The sequence below is a fragment of the Momordica charantia genome, assembly GCF_013281855.1.
Source record: "Momordica charantia cultivar OHB3-1 chromosome 10 unlocalized genomic scaffold, Mcharantia_2.0 BLBB01000010.1, whole genome shotgun sequence".
NCBI lineage: Eukaryota > Viridiplantae > Streptophyta > Magnoliopsida > Cucurbitales > Cucurbitaceae > Momordica > Momordica charantia.
Genome location: NW_028275158.1, coordinates 1597577 through 1620450, shown reverse-complemented (window position 1 = coordinate 1620450; position 22874 = coordinate 1597577). Strand labels below are relative to the sequence as shown.

The window sequence follows — 22874 nt, the reverse complement described above, 5'->3', positions numbered from 1 at the left end:
GCTACCATATCACTTTTCGTTGACAATTTTTCACCTAACCCTGATTGAAAGAAAAGTGTTTGTATACATTTCTCCACATAATCAAATCAACTTACATCAATTAATATGAATTATAATAATGTAAGAACAAACCCACATCTAATAAGCGACCTAAATTAAAGGATTTTAGATATATGAAAAGAAACATCTATATTAGTATGAGAAGTTCGACGTAGGTTGTAAGGAACCGACCCGACTCGACTCGAAACTTTGACTTGTGTAGAAAAAGAAGAGATATGATACCGAGTTTAGGCGGAGAAGGCCTCTCTTGGAGAATCCTTGCAGAGGCCATGCATGCCAAGAGAAACATGAGAATAGTTAGAAGAAGCTTTCTCTTGCAATCCATTACCCTTCACTAGCAATCAATTTTGTGGAATGACTTCTATGATATGGTGATGTAAATATATAGACACAAAAATGGGGTTCGGAAACTTTGACCTTTGTTGATCAATTTTAATTCATTACTTTTGACTCGAAGGGATTACTTGTGTACATTACAGTTACAGCCTGATGACAGTCTGTCATTGCAGATTTAAAAATTTCAAAAAGGAAATAAGGAAAAATTTAAGATTTTCCTTAAAAGGTTTTTTTTTTTTTCGATTTTGACAAAAGGGCGTAATTAATTTTTAGTAAATCATTTTGTGTCCATTTTAATGTAGGTTTGTTCAACCAGAGAGTAAACAGAGAAGCCAAGCAGCATAAAAACTCATGTTTAGAAATGTATCCAAAATCTATTTTTCGTTGTTTGGAAAAAAAATAACTCAAATAAAGAAACTTCTTTACAATAATCTTACATTTTCAATTTCATGGAAAACTAGTTCTAATGTCCATCATTATTCTCTTTTCAAACAATTTAAAATTTTCAATAAAAATAAAAACAAGTTTAGATTTTTAACAACAAAAAATAAAAATAAAAAAGGAACTATGAGTAGGTACTTACACTTTTCAAATATAAATTAAATTAGATAAAAGTTTATGTCTTTTTTTAATGTTGATATGAATGATTAACAAAATAGGTATGTATTAAAAGTTGAGGGCAAAAATAGAAGGTAAAAACTCTAAACAAAAAAATGAAAACACATGTGCTAGATTTGAGCGTAATGAACCGCTCAAATGGGATTTTGCCTCATGATCCACGAACCCCAAACCTAGTGTAGATCCGTGCCCTACTTAAATAAACGAAAGTTTCTCTATGAATCATTCTTTTTTACCACAAATTAGACTTATCAAGATTGTGAATGATTAATGAATCTTAATTGAGAAAAGAAATAAGTACAATTAAACAAATTCTTAAAGGTTATTTTTTAAAATTTTCCAAAAGGACGTAATTGTAATTTTTCAAATGATTATTACTTTTATATATTTTTAGATAAAATCATTTAGTGTACACTTTTGTGTAGGTTGGTTCAACAAGACAGTAAACAGAGAAATCAAAGTAGCATAAAAAAATCATTTAAAATTTTTTACCAAACATTTTTTTTTTCTTATTTAGTAGATGATATTTTCCACTTTTCTTAAAAAATATTTACATGTTTTATTTATATCCCGAAACTTTTTCACTCAAAGGGGACTTCGTCGCCTTAATATTTAATATATGTTCAATATTGAAAGGGGGCTTGAACCTTCGAGCCTACTGTAGATCGGCCACTCTTTTTACCACATATTAAACTTACCTCTGTATAATTTATGATGGATTCAACCACCAATGATGTAACTTCATTTGTCCAAGATTCTACACATCTTTTGCATAAATTCTAGGTGAAGTTTCAGTATAAAAGAAGAGAATCAGTGTGTACAAAATTGAATTTCAAAGCACCAATTTCAAAAGTACACAAAGTTGAAGGTTGGAACACAAGAACATTCACGGCAAAATTTAGAGATATAGAGTACAAGACTCTACGTTGACACATTCTAGTTTTTACAAAGGACACTCTGCACTGCATGAAGTTTATGACTTAACCAACTGCAGCCTGCATTTCCAGCAACCGACTCACCTCGTACATTGTCGGTCGTGATCGAGGATTCATGCACACGCACGAGATCGCTAGATTCATTATCAAAGATAAATCATTGACAGTCTTTTGAATTCGAGGAAATGGCTGACGAGAGTCCAAAATATCTTTCAGATCAATGTCGTTGTTTTCAGATGAAGAATGTAATGTAAGGATGAGATCTCCCGGATGCTTTCCCGCTAGAACTTCGAGTGCGAGAACACCAAAGCTGTAGACGTCGCATTTTTCGGTCGCCACCGTGGTGTATGCGAGCTCTGCAGACCAAATTTATGAGATATAAGCAGTTATTTGAAGTAGTTAGTAACAATGCAGAGTTGAACAACTAAAGTACTTCAAAAGTTGATTCTACATAAACCATTTTATCTGTTTCAACTGAAATCATGTCAAGTCTTAGTAAGCTAATCAAGAGTTATATCCTTCCAAGTATGAAAACTTTAGCGATGATTCGACGTAAATTCATGACTTATTCGACGAAAGTTCATTTGGTTGAAAACTCTTACACACAATTTCAGATATTACCTGGAGCAATGTAGCCACTTGTGCCTGCAACTGCTGTCCAATTAGATGCATCTGCCTTCAAAAATCTTGCAGTACCGAAATCCGAAACACGAGCTTCGAATCTCGAGTCCAATAAGACGTTCTTGCTCGTTATGTTTCGATGTATGATCGGAGGATTACAATTGTGATGCAGATAAGATAACGCCCGAGCTGTACCTCTCACTGCCCGGATCCTCTTTGGCCAATCTAACTCCATTGCTTCTTTGCCAATGCTCAGTATGTGTGCTAAGCTTCCTGTTTCAATGTAATCATAAACCAAAAATGTATGAACTTTTCTGCGACAAAATCCAAAGAGCCTAACAAGATTGCTATGTCTTGTTTCTACTAAAGCTCTTGCTTCATCTTGAAACTTCTTTGAATTCTCCATCCCCATTTCGCCATCCCTCGAATGTAGCTTCTTCACTGCAAATACTGCACCCTCGGGCAGCTCGGCTTTGTAAACCTTTCCTGATCCTCCTTCCCCTATGCAGTACTCATCATCGAATTCCTTGGTAGCTTCAATTATGTCAGAATACACAACTTTACCATTGAAGAAGTACCACATGTTCGGAATCGCCTTCTCCTCCGCCTTTGCTGATGTCCTATCACCTCCATAGACTCGCTCGGTTTTCTTTCGTAGGATGTACGAAACAGTTCCAAAGAGTGCTAAAGAAATCAACAATGCACCTACTAAAGTAGGAACAAGAATAGTTACGAGCTTCTTCTTGGAACTTCCTCCATCGTCCCCCGTCTCGTGGTCGCTACATCTTGGCAACCCTTCGATGTTACCGCATAAACCTTCGTTGTTACTAAATGCATCTGGCTCAGCCCTATTAAAAATGCCTTCATCAGGAAGAGGGCCCTCTAGATTGTTATATGAAAGATTAATAGAAACCAAACTCACCATGCTGCCTAAAGAATTGGGGACAGAACCAGAGAGCTTGTTATGAGACAAGTTCAAATTCTCTAAACTTTTCAAATTCCCCAAAGTGGAAGGAATTTCTCCACTAAGTGAATTATAACTCAAATCTAGCAATTTTTGCAAGGCAGCAAGATTTCCAATCCTAAATGGGATTGAGCCATTAAGATTGTTCTTGCTCAAGCTTAAATATTGCAGCCTAGAGCAATCAGCCATTTCAGAAGGAATTGATCCACCTAACACATTGGAAGAGAGGTCAAGACTTGCTAGATTGCCAATGCTTCCTATTCCTATAGGAATCGATCCAGAAAGCCGATTGTTGCGAAGTCCGAGTACCGATAGTCTCGACAAATTTCCGATACTTTCCGGTACCGATCCAGAGAGATTATTATAAGAGAGCTCAAGCTCTACTAGATTCTTCAACCCTGTAATCTCTTCAGGAATCTCACCACTAACCTTATTCCCAGTGATCCTCAATAGGGTCAAGTTCTTGCATTCTCCCCACTTGGGGGAGAGGTTTCCTTCAATCCGATTATAGCTCAAGTCGATGTAGTTAAGATTCGGGTATGCTCCGAAATCTCGATCCAGCGATCCAGTTAGACTGTTATTTTGCATCAGAACACGAAACAAACTAGGACAATTGTTCAAACTCGTAGGAATTGGACCAGTAAAACTATTATATGCAGCAGAAAAATTAACAAGTTGTCCTCCTTTACACACTTGGGGAGGTAAATCACCACTAAAATTGTTCTCAGCAAGATGAACAACTCTCAAAGATGACACATTTCCCAAATTTTGAGGCACTTCACCGGATAAATTGTTGATGAACAAACGCAGATCAGTCAAGTTCCTCAAGTTTCCAATACCCTTAGGAATTTCTCCAGAGAAATAATTGTCATTGAGACGGAGAACGTTTAAATTACTCAAATTCCCCAAAGACTGAGGAATTGGACCAGAGAATTTGCTCCTGTCAAAAGCAATCAAAGTCAAAGATTTGACATTTCCAATCTCCTCAGGGACTCTGCCTTGAAGCAGAGTATCCTGAAGCAAGAAATTCCTCAAACTCCAGAGCCCAGTTCTTGAATCGGCAGACCCATCTGGGAAAAGACGAGGATCCAAAGACCCAGTAATGAAATTACGAGACACATCGAGCTCAAAAACCTCTGTGAGATTCGCCAGAGAAAGAGGCAGCGTACTGTTGAGTTTATTAGTGGAAAGATCAAGAAATTGGAGCTTTGAGAGCACTCCAATGGAGGGCGGGATTGCACCAGAGAGATTGTTGATTTTGAGATCAAGACGAAGAAGATTAGGAAACGAAGAGAAGTTCAATTTATCAAGAGTACCTCTCAAACCAGTAGAAGCCATGTTGATTTCAATCACAAGGCCCTGATTGTTGCATATAATTCCCTTCCATTCACATGGGTTTGAAGCAGAGGAGTTTGAATTCGAAGGAAGAATCCATGAGTCCAGAATTTGTTGCTGTGGGAGGCTTTGTTTCCATTGGAGGAGGGCCTCAGCTTCCACGGCTGAACCTTCAATGGTTCTGCAGGAAGAAAGAAGAAGCAGAAAAGGGAACAGAAATGGACATGGAAGTGAAACAGAGAGCAGTTTCTTTTGGCCGGCCATGAATATTAGTTTAGTTTAAATTTTGCTAATTGGAAAATTTGATCAGAACTGTAAGATCATATAGGAGAATGAAATGGACCCAGTTCCTATTTCTTAAAATATTTCTAGTCAAAGTAAAAGATCGAAGCTTTCAAAAGCGTAAAAAAAAAAGAGAGAACTTTTTATGTTTGACGTTGATTTGTTTCCAACTTTATTTATTTATTTTATTAAGAGGAAGAGGTTAAATGCTGAAGTATTAATAAAGTATTTGGTAGAACGTTGATGTTGATGTGCAAATTGCAATGCATACATATTTCTAAAATTCGAGAATTATTTAAATTAATAAATAAAACCTTTTCAATTTTTCTAATGAATTTAAATTTTTTATTATTAATATTACGTGTACATTTTTTTTTTATGATATGATAGACATATAAAAATATTAATGTTCAATTCTATATTTATCATATTCTTATAATTTTAAATGAAAACTTTGAAAGAAAAATTAGTATTTCTTTATTTATTTTGAAAGTTGATAATCCACTAAAATACAACAAAGGTTTACATATAGTTGCTTTTCTTTTTTTAATAACCCAAAATCGATGTTGTGTGGTCTCGCCAATAGATTCTCATATTTGGAGCGTGTCGACATCTATCCAAAACTGTAATCGATGTTGTGGGATTAATTTGTCTCCAATTGAGAGAAACTCCGACGATGCGTCCCACAAGATTTGAAGAGTAGTATCCTATTTGGCTACAAATTCATTATACCACCACCACGCTAAAGTTGCATTTAGTATTTAAACATCTTTGTGACAAATTTTTGTTCTAAAATGATTTTGAAAATAGTTTTCGAACAAAGTATTTAAAAATGGTTTCTCTTAATATTTTTACTCATATCACTTTGTTTTTCGTTTTTCTCAAATAAAGTTTTTATTCCATTATTATATTTGTATTTGATTTCAATTATACTATTTTGTAAAATTTCAAGTTTTTTATATGCCATTTATGTAAATCCATTTTTTTAATGGAAAGCTTTCTTAATTTTCGAGAGATTAAAGACATTAAAAAAAAAATAAAGAAGACATTAAGAAAAGACCTATGTTGGTTGAGTCAAGTCTCTGGAGTATATTTAATGCCTCAACATTAATTCTTTTAATATTTCAATTAACAATTCATATTTTGACATTCATTTATATACTTCCAAACAAAATATTTTATCCATTTTTAATAAGTTTGTATTATGTAGTTCAATGGGTTGAAATATTTGACTATCTAGGATTATATATGTTCGGAATAATTTATAGAAATTTAAATTTATAGAGGTTGTATTGGTTTGTGGATTATATGATTTTGTAGAGTTGTACAATCATATAATTAGGATGCCTAGAAATTAAGAATACAATGTAAAGTGACGTACCTGTCCAAAATTTAGATGTCTAAATAATCAATTACTACATTTAGTCCGTCAAGAAAAAGAAGAAAAAAAATGAAGGACTGTATTTATTTATTATTATTGTTATTATTTTTTAGTATACTAATAGAATAGGTGAGATTCGAACTCATGATGTTTTGATTAGACATATGTACCAATTGTTACTGAATTCATATTAACAAACTACGTTTATTTTTTAAGATCTGCCAAACTAAATATAATGATGGGTATAAAATGTTTAAATTAAAGCCTTAGGGGCAAAAAAGACAAAGTAACTTAAAAGATTTTTTTGTCTCTAAAAAATAGTTTGGGTGGCTTTGACTTAAAAAAATATCCTTGAAGTCTTGGATTCAAGCCACTAACTTCTACTAAGCAATGATCCTTTGGGTACAATGTGTATAGATAATTAAAAAAAAAAAAGCTTAAAAAGATTTTTCTAGGTAGACTACGAAGTCTAAACTCATTATCCAAATTCTTTTCGAATTTCTTTTAACTCTTTTGAGTCGATAGACCAACCCAAATCATGATTATAAAATTAATTCTTTAAGTATTAGGTTCCTCTGCGTATAGAAAAAAAATTAATGTCTTGTTGCCTCGTATATGTGAAATGAAAGAAAAATAGACCATGATCATTCAAAGACTATGATTGCATTCTTTTCAACTAGAGATGAAAAACTAATCTTAAATTCTTAGGCATAGTTTAATAAAGATTTTGTTCGCTAGTTTGTTGTTTGATTTTGCTTGTTAGTTTTCTATTCTTTAAAAAAAAATGTCTACTTTAGATCACAACAAAAATAAAATAAAAAATTATGTCTACCTGATTTCAATATATGCGTGTGTGTCTATATTAGTCTATTTACTCCCCTCAATGTTTTTAATTCTTTTTTTTATCATTTTTATAAACTAATTTTAATTCTTAGTTAAATCCTAAAAGTCATCTTTTTTTTAGTTTTGAAAATTTATCTTAGATTTCTTTTAGTAAGGTAGGAATTCGAACTCAGAGCTTTTAGTTGGAAATAGGTGTGCTTTAACTAATTTAGGTTGGCAAATTTGACTTAAATTTTAAAAATATTATTAGAAGTAGGTAACAAAGAAAACTATAAACAAAATTTTTAAAAGCAAAAAATAAAAAGATAAAATAGTCATGAAATCTGGCTTCGAGACATTTTCTTAACATTTGGGGTGTAAAACAATGTTGTCTAATATTGATGTAAAATAATAAACTATGTTTTTATTTTCTCTTCCTAGTTAACATGATTCCTTTTCCATGGATAAAAATAAGCGCTTGTATCGACTACAATTTCGTTATTTCTTCCAAAGTATATAATCTTTATCTTATAATTATATCAACATACTAATTACTTTTTGATATGGTAATTAAAATATTAGTTTGATTAATGAACAGTAAACTAACTTTTGTCAAAATCTATGTTTTTTTCTTTAAAAACCGTTAGATTCATTATAATATAAAATTGGGATGACAACTTTATCAGCTCTCTCCTAAATTGTTATACGTTGGAATATTCCGATCACATATTTGTGTTGTAATATTAAAAAAGAAAAAACAAACCCATGCTTGGTTATAATTGGGATTTAATTATGAATGAAAGTTGGATATCTAAAACCATAACCCTAAGCCTTATTATTTCGTATTGGGTTGGAAGATTATTATTTCCAAGATTGGGCTTCCGAAATAATCGATATTGGGCTCCAATTAGGGAATTCTCTCATCCCAACTTTATATGTTTATACATAATAAGTAAACTGAATACATCTTTTCATTTCTCCCATTATAGTTTCGATTTGATTTTCAGGTAATAACTTTTTCTTCTTTTTTAGTTGAATTACATTCAAATTTACTGCATAGTATTATGCAGTAAATTTTTTTAACCTATTAAAAAGTATTTCTACATTTTATTTTTAATATATGTTTTCTATATGTTTATTGGATCTTTTTATAATATAAAATTTAGCGTCTCAAATTTTGAACAGGAAGACTGGAATGTATTTAAACCTAATAATAATCAATATTTTTAATATTTTGAGACAAAATTGGACAAACAACTTTTGTTTAAATTTGGTTGGATGCACTTTTATGGTTGTGGTTGTGTCTAGTGTATAAACTTTAAAAGACTCATTTATGTTTTTTCAATTTTTATTGTTTATTTTATTTAGTTTTTGTCATTGGCATCATTAATTAAATGAAAATGTGACGGATGGATGGTAGAAAAATTAGACAATTCTGAAAAATCATAATAGTAAAGTACTGAATGCAATGTATAACAACCTCTCTTTAATTTCTAAGCAATATATTAATTTTCTATAAACTGTCTTTTTTTTAGTATTACAACATGACAGTACGAGGATTCGAACTCAAACCTCTTGATGGAAAATAAGTGGCTTAACCAATTCACATAAACTTTAAGTTGGCTTCTACTAATCATGTCACTCAACAACTTAGAGTACTAACTCAACCATTTAAATATAATTAATTATACTCAAGTCAACTGTTTACGTTGATATCAAACTAGGCCTTTATTCGGTTCTCCATCAACTATACTAATTGCTAAATGTCTCATAGTTAAGGAAGGACTTCGATTAGCAACTCTCGTTTGGACGTCTGACAAATCTCTCTATTGAACGAACCAGATTGTTTTTAGGCGGTGCAAATCATAAACGGAAGTTGGAGTTGTTGAATGAGACAAAAATAATTGTGGAAAGAAATTTAGAGCTCTTTTTGTTGTTTTGAAGGAATTTTTTTCACGCTGGTACATCGCAATATGAACAATAATAATATAACCCATGTGTATGATTTTTATTAAAAGTAGTCATTTTTCAACAAAAAAGAACTCAGTAACATAATCCCTTTCCTTCTTGTCAATTGATGTGTTCTCACAAATAACATATTTTAAATGAAAAGAAAAATTGTTATTTCTTTCGCGCTCATAAATTCGTAAAGGTGCAACCTAAGTATATTCAACTCCAAGGTATATATGATTGATTATAAAGTTCTATGTTCTAATCTTCATTTCTATAGGTTGTTGATCTCAAAATAATTTATAAATAATAATTTTAATATGCACAAAAATTAATCACTCGTAAATTCAATTACAAAATTTGGAAATAGTTTTGAAAACAAAATTTAAAATATTATTTTTACAATAATTTTCCATACCTTCCATTTATGGGAGAAGGCTTCTTTGGAGCAAGAGAGAGATGAGGGATTAGCCAATAGGCAATTCCATATGACTCGAATGAGAGAGGGATAGCTTGCCAACTAAAGTCATAAAAATGAGATAATATAAAGGCACGGAAGTCTTCTATTAATTAATATAAAATTAGTTTGGATAAAATATACGAGTTTACGCTCTTAACTATTCAATCCCGATCTTTAGAAAATTGTTCTAAAAGCTCTCTGAAATCAAATTTTCGTTAGTGACAATAATGAAATGTTAGTGTGGAAGTTTTAGGGTATTAGATGACGTTTTATTTGAAATGACGTGGCATTTGTGGCATTTGTGATCCTTGGATTTTTCCTTTTTCATTTTCTTCTTCTCCCTTTCGTTTAAAATAAAATGTCAATTGCAAGTTTGACTTTAGCGAACTGTTGAGCGGTCAACTTTTAAAATTTAGAGACGAAATAGAAATATCCTATCACAAAACTCAACGTGAAAAATGTATTTTACCCCAATCTTTTGTACCATTTATTCCATCTTTCTTTCTCCCTTTTACCCTTTTCTTTCTTTGGCATATTAATATATCCTGCTTGTCTGAATTTGTTCACAGTAATGACACTGATAGTTTATTGATTTTTAAATGAGAGATCACATCAGTCAATTTCTACATAAGTTTTAAATCTTTTTTTTTGACTATGACTTGTCTTTAATTTTCTTTGGCTGGTTTCACAGGCTCAAAGTTTCTGTATTGAATATTGACGTAAAATATTGTTAGTCAACCAAGTTTAAAATATTGCATGGTTGGAACCATAAAAATAAAAATTTCCCACTTCATAGACCAAAGTTGTAATAACCTACCGACCCTAAATCGATTCCCATGGAAAATATTACTAAACGACTGCAACAATATAATTTTTATATTTTTATATCATCATATTTTAACGTTTTCGTACGTTATTCAAAAGTTTTCGAATTAATAAAGAAAAAAGCTCATAAATTTATTAGACTAGAAAGATGAGTCCTTTTACATTAGGTTAGGAATTCGGATAGCTCACCAATTGCATCAGCATATAGCTTTAAAATAAGACTCAATAAACAAATACCAAACTCATAACTTCAAATAACAAAAAGACTAGAGAAAGAAATGTTGTTGTTTCAAAGGATTAAACCATAAACAATCCATGACAAACAATTTGCACTTCTACGATAGCAAAATTTTTTAACTACACTAAACTGTAGCGGATTAGATACACAGAACAAACATCAATCACGAATAGAATAGAGAAAGAGAAAACTAAAAATAAAATGATTATCAAATAGGACCTAAGTATCTGCAGCTTGTATTTCTAGTAATTGGCAGGCATTGCGCATCGTTGGTCGTGATTGGGGATTTACGTGCGAACAGGAGATTGCTAGATTCATTATCAAAGTCAAGTCGCTGAAGGTCTTGTCATTTTCAGGAGGTTGCAGACGAGAGTCTAAGATGTCATTCAATTCAACGTTGTAATCAGGTGAAGAATGCAATGATAGAATTAGGTCCCCTGGATGCTTTCCCATCAAAACTTGAAGCACCACGACACCAAAACTGTAGACATCGCATTTTTCTGTCGCCGCCATTGTGTATGCTAGCTCTGTCACAATTAAGAACATGAATTGTTAGTTGAAGTTTGATGATCTTGCTATACAAGTCAAAGTTTCAATTTTTTTTTTTCATTTGAAAGACTAGTTATTGAAAAGCTAAGGCCCGTTAGATGACGTTGTTTTTTTCTTTCTCATTTTCTATTTTTCAATAAAGAAAAACATAATTACATTTGATAATTGTTTCTTGTTTAGTAACTATTTCTTGTTACCAAGAAGAAGTTCAATTTTGTTGTTTCGAGAAATTTTGTACACAATTTTTTAAATCTTACTCTTAAGAAACGAGAAATATAAATAGCTACCAAATACTTGTGTTTTTCAAAAATTGAAAATAAGAAACAAGAAATGGAACGTTATCAAATGAGTCATAAACAAAAGATTGATTATGAATCTCACCTGGGGCAACATAGCCATGAGTGCCAGCAACTGTCGTCCAACGGGACATGTCGGGTTTCAAAAACCTCGCTGTGCCAAAGTCTGCAACATGTGCTCCAAACTCTGAGTCCAACAACACATTGTTGGCTGTTATGTCTCTATGTATAATCGGAGGCTTGCGATCATGATGCAGATAAGATAACGCCTGAGCGACGCCTTTTACGACCTCGATTCGCTTCGACCACGAAAATGCCTTTGCTTCCTTTTCTAAGCTGAGTACATAACCCAAGCTTCCCCTTTCAATATAATCATAAACCAAAAATGTATGAGCTCCTCTGCAACAGAATCCATACAGCCTAACAATGTTCCTATGCCTTATCTCAGTCAAGGCTGCAACTTCATTTTCAAAACTCTTCTGATTCTGCACACTCATCTCATCATCCCAAGAATGTAGCTTCTTCACTGCAAATACCTCACCCCCAGCCATTTCCACTTTGTAAACTTTTCCAGACCCTCCTTCTCCTATGCAGTACTTGTCATCGAACGAATTCGTCGCTTTGATTATGTCGGAGTACACGATTCTGCCATTGAAGTACCAAATGTTCGAAAACAGCTTCTCCTTCACTGTCTTCCCATTGCCTTCTGGATCTTGCCTGCCTCTCTTTCGTAGGACACAGAAAACGGTTCCGAAAATCACCACGGATACTAACAGTGCTCCAACCAAAGACGGTACGAGAATCGTTACAAGCTTATTTCTGCTGCCTTCTTTGTCGTCTCCGGTCACAATGCTACTACAGCGCGGGAGACCGCTCACACTCCCACATAAGCCTCTGTTGTTGCTGAAAGCATCTAGTCTAGATGTTTTGAAGATGCCTTCATCAGGGAGAGGACCCTCAAGATTGTTGTAGGATAGATTAATAGAAACCAAGCTCACCATTCCGCCCAAACTATCTGGTATTGATCCAGAAAGATTGTTATGGGACAAGTTCAAATTCTCCAAGCTTACAAGATTCCCCAAAAGTGAAGGAATTCCTCCACTTAGCGAATTATGACTTAGATCAAGTAAATCTTGCAATGTCACAAGACTTCCTATTCGAAATGGGATTGAGCCATTGAGCTGGTTCATGCTCAAACTCAGATATTGCAGCTTGGTGTTGTCGCCTATTTGGGAAGGAATTGGTCCGGTCAACATATTCATGGAGAGGTCTAGATGTGCCAGATTCACAATGCTTCCAAGATCAGCAGGAATCGACCCGGAAAGCCGATTGTTCTGCAGTCCAAGTACCGATAGTTGCGACAAATTCCTGATGCTTTTCGGTATCAATCCAGAGAGATTATTCGAAGAGAGTTCGAGCTCCACCAAATTTTCCAGCTGAGTAATCTCATCTGGAATTTCACCACTTACCTTATTCTCAGTGATCCTCAGAAGGGTCAAGTTTCTACATTCTCCCCACTTAGGAGAGAGGTTTCCATCAAACTGATTGTAGCTCAAATCTATGTAATTAAGATCCGGATACACTCCAAAATCTTGGTCCAGCGAACCAGTAAGGCTGTTGTTCTGAATCAAAACTCTGTATAAACTGGGACAATTTTTCAAACTCATAGGAATTGGGCCACTAAAACTATTGTGTGCAGCAGAGAAATTAACAAGTTTTCCCCCTTTACACACATGGAGAGGCAGAGTACCAATGAAATTGTTCTCAGCAAGATGAAGAACAGTCAAAGCTGACATATTCCCCAAATTCTGAGGCACTTCACCAGACAAATCATTAATGAACAAACGCAAATCAGTCAAGTTCCTCAAATTCCCAATACTCTTAGGAATTTCCCCAGAGAAATGGTTATCATTCAGACGAAGAATGTTCAAATTAGTCAAATTCCCCAAAGACTGAGGAATCGGACCAGAGAAATGGCTCCTATCGAAAGCAATCAAACTCAAAGATTTGATATTTCCAATCTCCTCAGGGACTCTGCCCTGAAGCAGAGTATCCTGAAGCAAGAAATTCCTCAAACTCCTCAGCCCAGTTCTGGAATCAGCAGACCCATCTGGGAAAAGACGAGGATCCAAAGACCCAGTAATGGAATTACGAGAAACATCGAGCTCAAAAACCTCTGTGAGATTCGCCAGAGAAAGGGGGAGCGTACTGTTGAGGAGATTGGTGGAGAGATCAAGAAATTGGAGCTTTGAGAGCACTCCAATGGAGGGCGGAATCACACCAGAGAGATTGTTGATTTTGAGATCAAGACGAAGAAGATTAGGAAAAGAAGAGAAGTTTAATTTGTCGAGAGTACCTCTCAAACCAGTGGAGGCCAAATTGATCTCGATGACGCTGCTCTGGTTGTTGCAGGCGATGCCCCGCCATTGACATGGGTTCGAAGCAGAGGAATTTGAGAGCCAAGAATCGAGAATTGGCTGAGGGGGGAGACCCTCCTTCCATCTGAGGAGAGCTTCGGTTTCTGTGGGAATGGCTTCAATGGCATTGCCGGAAAGGAGAAGAAACAGAGCAGCGGAAATAAGTGGGAAAGCTAATGAAACAGAGAAATGGTGATTTTGGTTATGGGTTGTGGTTTGGCTGTGGATGGCCATAATTGCTAGTTGGAAGTTTTCCAATTGGGAGATTGATGAAAGATTTAATGATGATATAGAAGTATGAAATGAACCCATCAAGTTTGGTCAAAGATTCAGGCTTTACGCTCCCCTTTTCAAACTATGCACGAAAACCTGGACTACATGAAAGAGTTGAAGAACTCAAATTTTTTATTTGCTTAGTTCTAATTATTATTTTTTTCACAGCTGTTTAGTTCTACTTACTGCCCTTAAATAATTGATAAATAAGTGAGGTGAATGATAAAAGAAAAAGTCAACGAGATGAATGTGAAGATAAAAGAAATAGAAAATGTCAAGATAAATTTAACTTAACGATAATTGGTACATGTTTTTTGTCGAATCTTTCTATTCTATATTCAAGAATAAAAATAAATAAATAGATAAATAAATAATGGTCGAAATACCAACGCAGCTACATTTTATCCTAACCTTTTTTTTTATCTTAATCCATTTTCACTAATGGACAAATAGTTTATTTATTATATTTAATAATTAGTAAACTTTATTAATATTTTTATTAAAAAGTAACTTTTTTTAGGTTTTTAGTTTTTAGTTAGATGTTAAAGACTTAAAGACCTCTTTGGCATGCACATTCTATTTATTATTTTTAGATTCATTTATTATTAATGTTATCATTCAATATTTTTTATGTTTTCTTTGTTTTTCCATTTAATTTTTTAAATTTAAAATGTAAAAATATATTTAATTTTTTTTATAAATATACAATTTCATGTTATGAACTAATTTCTTTTTTTTATTAAAATTAAAATATGTATTACATAATATATTATAATAAGATATAGGTCCATAACTCCCATTATTTTTATAGTTTACTATTGAACAATTTTTTAAATTCATATTTAATTTTCAAACTTGTTACCAATCTTTTTTGAAAATACTGAAATAATAGTGTTTTCATCATATTCTTTTTTCCTTCCACTTAAATTTTTCTAAGTTAACTATCTTATACCATGTTCAATAAAATCATATAATATCATATAATAATTTCACATGGCAACTTCAATATAAAAAACAACTATAGCTCAAATTGACAAGAAATATATATATATATTCTCGGAAGGTTTGATTGAAGTGATGACTTTTCTAGATAATGGTCTTTGAAGGGACGAATAAATAAATTAAAAGTTTCTGAGAAATGAGATTAGGGAGCACATTTATTAAACAAATAGCTATTAATGCTTTTTTAAACTAAGTTAATCACGCATTATAATTGATATATAAAATTGTCACGCCTTTCATTTTCCCTTCTTTTTGTTTGTGCTGATAAACTAAAACAGCCGACGGATCGGACCAGTAATGGTCTTCATCTTTATTACATGAGTTGACTTTGACAAATTTGTTATATGTAAATTTAATTCGATTATTTAATTAATACAATAATCATTTTATTGACTTCCAACTTCCAAGTTCGAATCAAACAAAAGCTTTCAAAAGTAAATAGTGGTTCAATCCACACTTCTATTGTAAAAAACCGAAAACAAAAATTGATGCCTTTAAAAAATGGCTAATAAAATCAGCTCAAATTTAAAAAATGAAGCTGTTATTTTTAGAAACGAGGCCTAAAATTTTATTTGTGAACAAGTGATAATATGTATTTTTAACTATTCTATTTTTAGATTTTCCTATACACGTAAATCTATTTAAAATTGAGTTTAAATGCTACTAGGTTAGATTTTTGTGTTTTTTTTTTCTCTTTTAAGATGTTGATTCTGATGTTATACTATAATTGTTTATTCATCTTAATCTCTATATTGCAAAACTATCTGTTTTAATCCACGTATTTTTAAAAAGTGACTATTTTAACTCTTTTATTTTCATTCTTAATCATATCTCATGTTTTTGGATCACAATTTTAATATGATATTTGGTCGTAGTCACTTACTAAATTTTTGGAAATACAACTATAAATTTGTATTGGAGGACTTCTATTGTGTATAAAACTTGTGTTAAAATTTTATAAACATGAATCGAAATGATCATATTTTAAAAGTATCGGAATCAAATAAACATTTAATTTCAAATTAAAATAAACTAAATTTAAAAGTATAGGCATTTTGAAAGTATAGAAACTAAATTAAATATAAAAAACTAAAACTAAAACGAAGATGAATAATCAAAATACTATTTACACTTTAAGATTGTGATGATTTTGAAAACTATATATAATGAGACATACATGGAAAAAAGAAAAGAAGTAAAAACCATCAAACTCAATTATTGTCAAAGTCAATCCATGCCTCCCTTAAGAAAGGAAAAAATTATTTATACGTTATCCCCCACTTGCAAACGTATTCAACTTTCACTAGAAAGGTGACAATATATATATATATATATATATTTATATATAAAATAAGGAAATTTAGGTGATATTATTCTTATCTTCAAACCGCTTGTGATTTTAGATTCAATATATATATATTTGTTATTAGGTATATATTATATAGTATATATACTTGATATCTTATATTTTCCGACCTCCAAGTTAAGCAATAAGAACTTATGTTTATTTATATATATAATGTAAAAATTTGACCAACACGTTCCCAAACCACTTCATATGTGAAAGTGAACTAGTGAAACTTGAAAAGAGTTCTCAATCACGAAAGTCAAATGTCGTCATTCTTTTCCCTTTCGGAACCAACCTGTTTAAAAATTCATATTTTTCTAATCGAGGTTAATTAAATAAATAAATATATTATTTATATTTTTACCAGTAAAATTTCTAATAAATAGCAAAAATTAAATATAACGTGATAAATTTGTAAATTTTATTTTTAAAAATTGTTTTTTATATAAAACTTTATTGTTTTTAGGTTACAAGTTGAGAGAACAAAAAATAAGTAATAGTTACGTGTTTTTTTCTTTTTTCCATCCCTCCCTCGTCATCTTCTTTCAAGAAAAATTAAAAATTTTAATTAAAAAAATCACCCCCTCCCCCTCTTCTTTATAAAGCTCATCTCCCACACGGGTGAATCCTCATTGTTTAATTTGTTTGAGAAAGATTACAGAGACTCCATCAATTCTTCCAACAAAAGATGAAGAAGAAGAGTGGAGAGTGGAGGAGGGAGGGAGGAAGCAAGAGGAAAAATTAGTGTTTACTTTATTTATAGTCCTGTGTTTAGGTAAATAATTAGCAAAATTGAGTTTTAATGAGTTTTATTTTTTCTTCTTTCAAACCTAACTGACTAGATAGGATATATTTGTTACTATCTCAAATATTGGTGGTTGGATCTTGTTATTAGGTAAAAACGAAATGTCACGTGTTAGAAGGTCAACTAAACCACCTAGGCTGGGTCAGAAAACCAACTCAGCATAAGCGACCGACAACAAAGCTGAGCACTCTTGCACGTACGATATGAAGGACAGCAAGTGAAGAGCTTAATTTTCAAGATTAGAATATTGACGAATACATAAATATAATATATATATATATATACTACATAAATCACAGGTCTTGCCACTGTTTGCTACACGCTTCACTAGTCTTCATCAACTTGTACTATGCACGTTAATTCAATAACTTTAGTTTTTTGTTTTTTAGTACAACATGTGAAGTTGGGAGATCGAACTCACAACTTCTTAGCTTGAAATATGTCAACTAACACTGAACTATGTTCATTTTGGCTCACTAACTTTAGTTAAATGTTTAAAAAATCTAAAATTAAATATATATATATATTAATCATAGTACACATCCAATTATTAGAATGAAGAAGATAAGTTGAACAATCGTGTCTAATCTTAATACAACAATATATTAACAAATTTAGCTAGTGGAAGGAACAATTTGCGCATGTGGAAAAGATTTTCCTCAATCAAACAAACCAAAATTAAAACTATCAATTATTACACTCCCTATTGCGCATTTGTGTTATTCTTAGGTGCAAAGCATTTAATTTGTTTAATACATTAATGGAGGTAGCATTACACTCCCCCCACTTTACACGTGCTAGCATGTTTGGTAAAACAGGCTCAAATATTGCAATAATATTTTGAATTCACAAATATAACAAAAAAGAAATCCAATAAAAAATTACACTCATCAAAAAGATTAAAACAGTCTCGATAGATAGATGACCATATCACTAATAGACACCTATAGATATAGAATACATGTTGACGATAAATTATATCAGTGAGAGACATATCTCTCAATCTATTAGTAATAGATTATACAATGAAAGACTATAATCACTTCACTTACGTAGGAAGATAAAAAGAAAATTACTTTAAAATGTTTAAATATATACGCACAAATTCCTTTAAGAAAATTCCCATGCAATTATAATCAGGAAACCCATTAAAATTTGCCCCCACTGAGTTTATAGGCAGATTCTTCTTTTGGGCCCGATTGAGCTAGAGTTGATCAATAGATAATATATCCATAAGCCCATAATCCATAAAAAAGTTGACATAAATCAGTTAGAACATCTGGTCATGTAGTACAATATTTATATTGATACGTACAATTTGAATAAAAATTCTACAAATCTCCCTATTTTTACTCTTTTCAGTACAAAAAACATGATTGAAAATGATGATTCAAACTAATCTTTTTGTTTTGAAGTTGGCGTTTTAACTTCTCCTCGTTTAAATCCAACTCTACGATAATCTTGAACTTTTCATTCATTTTTGTCAAACTTGTCGTTAACAATGTGAAATCTATGTAAAAAAGAAAAGGTCTTTTATCTTCAAAATTGTACAACACTGTACCATCGAAAGGCCACAAGTTTAAACAAAAAGAAATTCATAAATTTATTATGGAGATCCTCATAATTATATATAAAAATCCAACAGTACACAGATTCTTAACCAACGCCAGAGAAAGAGAATATACAATCATTCAGAGAAGTGCCCTTGGGAGGAAGATTTGTGTAAACAAAAAGGAATATATTCATGTATATACTTATTTACTAGATGATCTGTCATAACATAGAACAGAAAATTAAACTTGGGGAGCAGGTGGAGGAGTAAGGAAATAGTTTCCGTTCCAAGGGGGATAATCCAGCTCTCGAGCAATTAATCTTCTGCCCTTCACACCATTCATCAACATCCCCGTCTCACCTGAGGAGGGAAAAAAAACATAAACAATGCCTTCAATTTTACTTTGTGAAGTGATTTGAATATGGCATCATGGCTGAAAGATGGTCGCACAATGGCAAGGATTTTTAACCTTATCACCTAGTATGAGATGATTTTGAGTTCAAATTTTATACTGATCACAGTATTGTTTAGTTCAGACAACGAATTTCGGTGACAGAGATCCATACAGTATAAGTATAAGTCACACGATATTGCCAAGAAATCAGGAAAAAAAAAGATTATGGAAAAGAGAGAAGTTACCAACAAGTTGCCTGGCAGAAACGTGGAAAGCAAGGAGAAGGAAGGCAAAGAAGAAGAGCATGTTGGTCCAAGTAACCAAATAAGCTCTTGGGGAAGCCATTTTGAGCATTATCAACTTCAAATATTTCTCGAGTTTGTGACACAAAGAACACACCTTGCTGGTTTATATATAATTAGCTCAATACACTTGGCGGATCTCTCTTTTGATTTCTTTCATTTCTTTCTTTAATTAGTTTTATTGCAGCATCAGACCTTTTTTTTTTTTTTTTGACAAGAAAATGGGGGAAATAACAAATAAAAAATGGAAAACAAGACAAAGACTGAGTTCAACGTGCGAAATGGCCTTCAATTGAGAGCAATTCTCGCTCCAAGAAAGAATGAGTTCAATTGGGAAGAAGTAGAGATGAGCCACGAGTTTGACCCCATCGGATTAATGAGGAGGGTTTTTATTTGGAAATCTCTAACAATGCAATAATCCTGCGAGGATCCCATATAATTAAGAAGATAAGGATTTAATAAAAGTTTATAATATACATCCTACTGTTAAAATTAAGTGTGTCTATCTAGGATTAGATTTTGGTAATACCAATCCATAATGATCAAAGTCGAATTGTAAACCTATTACTTGAAGGGAATTCAATGAAACAATGACTGGTACCATAGAGAAGCGGCCATAAAATGGAGAATCATGACCAATTTGAAAGATCATTTGATGTAGTTGAAATAACATAAGTTTGAGTTGTTCGATCAAGTAAGGAAAACTCGATGGAATTTATAATTGTCTCAATTTTTTTTAATTGTCTAAATATTAAAAAACTAAGACCATTCCAATGCTCCTGTCCATCATTGACTACTCTTATGATGAAACTTCATAAATATTAATATGGTATCACAATCCAACAAATTCATACGAGCGTTTGTGATTTTTCAACGAAACCTCCTAATAAATGGTCGAGTTTTACCTGAGATTATTTATTATTTTTTTTATTTTTTTGGAAGGAACGTAAGATTGTCAAGTGTGTGAAGAGAATGTGTGTGTTAGTGAGGGAAAATGTTTATGAAGAATAATTAGTGAAATAAAGTAGATTGTGATATATATTACTAATAACTAATTAACAAAATTGGTTTTTTTTAGAAGCCCTCTTTTAAATATATGTTTGGAACTTTGGATGTTGCAAGAGGGAGGTGATGAGCTATTTAATGGATTTTTTTCCCATCTTTTACGTCATCCATCCAGTGGTTGCACAAAAAAAATATAATAAAAAATCTTACTCGGTCCTCATTGTTTATTTATTTCATGTTTTGGACAAAGGGTTTATTTATTGACAAATTCATGAAACAAGATTTTAAAAATCTAACAAAGAAGTCTTTTGAAAAAAATAATTATAAAAAAAAAAAACTAACGTAGATACAAGATTTAAATATCATCTACATGTTCATGTATCCATGAATTCGACATCAACACGAGGGCATTTCTATAATATTCTGTAATAAAATTGACAAAATATGAAAAATATCAATAAAATATCAGATATATTGTATTAATATTAATCATTTTTAACTTATTTACAAAGGGTAGATTTATATATTTTTTACAAATTTTTTTATTTTTATAATATTTTAAGAAATATCTATAGATATCGATATTTTATAAATATTTCCACTAACATTTCTACGAAATTAAGACGTAAACATTTCCATTGACCTTAATATTAAAAGCTTTGCATAGATGTAGACACGTAAAGGAGGAAATTATAGTCTAAGGTTTCAAAATTTTAAAAAGTCTAATTTTGTTTGTCATATAATTTAAGAATATAAATTAGAATCAATTAAATATGGCGAATGATGATATAAAAGCTCAAGTTGAAACATAAGTTCAACTAAAGCTAGTAATTAACGAAGAAGAGAACAATGCTGTAACAAAAAATTTTCTCCCAACAAAATGAGAAAAAAAAAAAGGAAGAAGAAACGGTAAAAGAGGATTATTCTTTTAAAAGATTACACAATAAATACAAACAAATGCATGAAATGGCTGACATAAGATATATATAGATGTAGACATGTGTGAGGAAATAATCTAAGGTTTCATTTTTTTAAAAGTCACATTTTGTTCACTTGAATAAAAATGTGAGTTTGACATGTCTCTCTAATTTAAACACCCTTAAAAAGAATCTTAACACTTAAAAAGTTTTAATTAAAATATATGGTACTTATCCTATTTTTTAAAAAAAGTGATTTTAATTCATCACACGTAATGAGCTCAGTTATAGGATCTACTTAACGTAAATTACATGGCATCAATTTCGAAAAATGAAAAAAATATAATTTTAGTCATAAATTTATTTGGTTGCACTGCATCCAAAAAAGTATTCTATAAATATCAAATTATGCAATGTGATTCTTAAGAATCTTTCTCAAGAATCAACTGATTTTTTTTTAATGATTTGATATTAATTTTGATTATTTCAAATGTGATTTTTATTTGAATCATAATTTTTTAAAATATATACGGCTATTGTTATTTAGGAAGAACCTTACATTTGACTAGTAAAAAATGGTAATGAGAGAAAATGGAAACAAACTTTTTTTATTAGTACAACTGTGGGTGGGATGAGAAAGCGGAAATAATTAATATCTTTCTTAAAAAAGTTTCACATACAAATTACATTTTCTATAGATTTTTTTGGTCTAATTCAAGAATTCATGTTTGCATTACGAGGATATCTTAATATTCGTAGTGTTTTGTTTCAAAATCAATTCATAATTAGAAAAATAACATTTTTTCCTGTCTTTTTAATAGTGTAATGAATATTAGAGACAAACTCTTCATCTCACCCTCTAGAGTTGACAAATTATATTTTTAAAATGAAAAAATATTATATTCTCTAGCGAGGGTTTTCTTTCTTTTTTTTCCTTCTTTTGGTATTTTGACGATGTTACGAAAATGAATTTTAAAAAATAATCAGAGGATCAACCTAGTTTCAAATAATAAGATGTTTTCAACTTGTAAATTAAAAAAAGTAATAATAAATTATATTCATGTACACATGCAAGGAAATAGTCTAAGATTATGTCATATTTTAAAAAGTCTCTTGCGTTATCATGTAATTTTTAGAATATAAGATATCAAATAAATATGACTGATTCAGGGTGGATCTTTTTAAGT

The 22874-nt window shown here is 31.5% G+C and overlaps 2 protein-coding genes across 2 annotated transcripts; both read right to left on the bottom strand.

The window, feature by feature from the left end:
- Positions 1-1811: 1811 nt before the first annotated feature.
- On the bottom strand, positions 1812-5170 carry LOC111011448 (uncharacterized). The gene is made up of 2 exons (XM_022285200.2): positions 2571-5170; positions 1812-2305 (listed from the first exon to the last, which is right to left on the bottom strand). The coding sequence occupies exons 1-2, from the start codon at positions 5131-5133 to the stop codon at positions 1995-1997; spliced, it is 2874 nt and encodes a 957-aa protein (XP_022140892.1). The 5' UTR covers positions 5134-5170; the 3' UTR covers positions 1812-1994.
- A 5686-nt stretch (positions 5171-10856) lies between these two features.
- On the bottom strand, positions 10857-14417 carry LOC111011409 (uncharacterized). Its single transcript, XM_022285147.2, has 2 exons — positions 11758-14417; positions 10857-11354 (listed from the first exon to the last, which is right to left on the bottom strand). The coding sequence occupies exons 1-2, from the start codon at positions 14399-14401 to the stop codon at positions 11047-11049; spliced, it is 2952 nt and encodes a 983-aa protein (XP_022140839.1). The 5' UTR covers positions 14402-14417; the 3' UTR covers positions 10857-11046.
- Positions 14418-22874: the final 8457 nt, after the last annotated feature.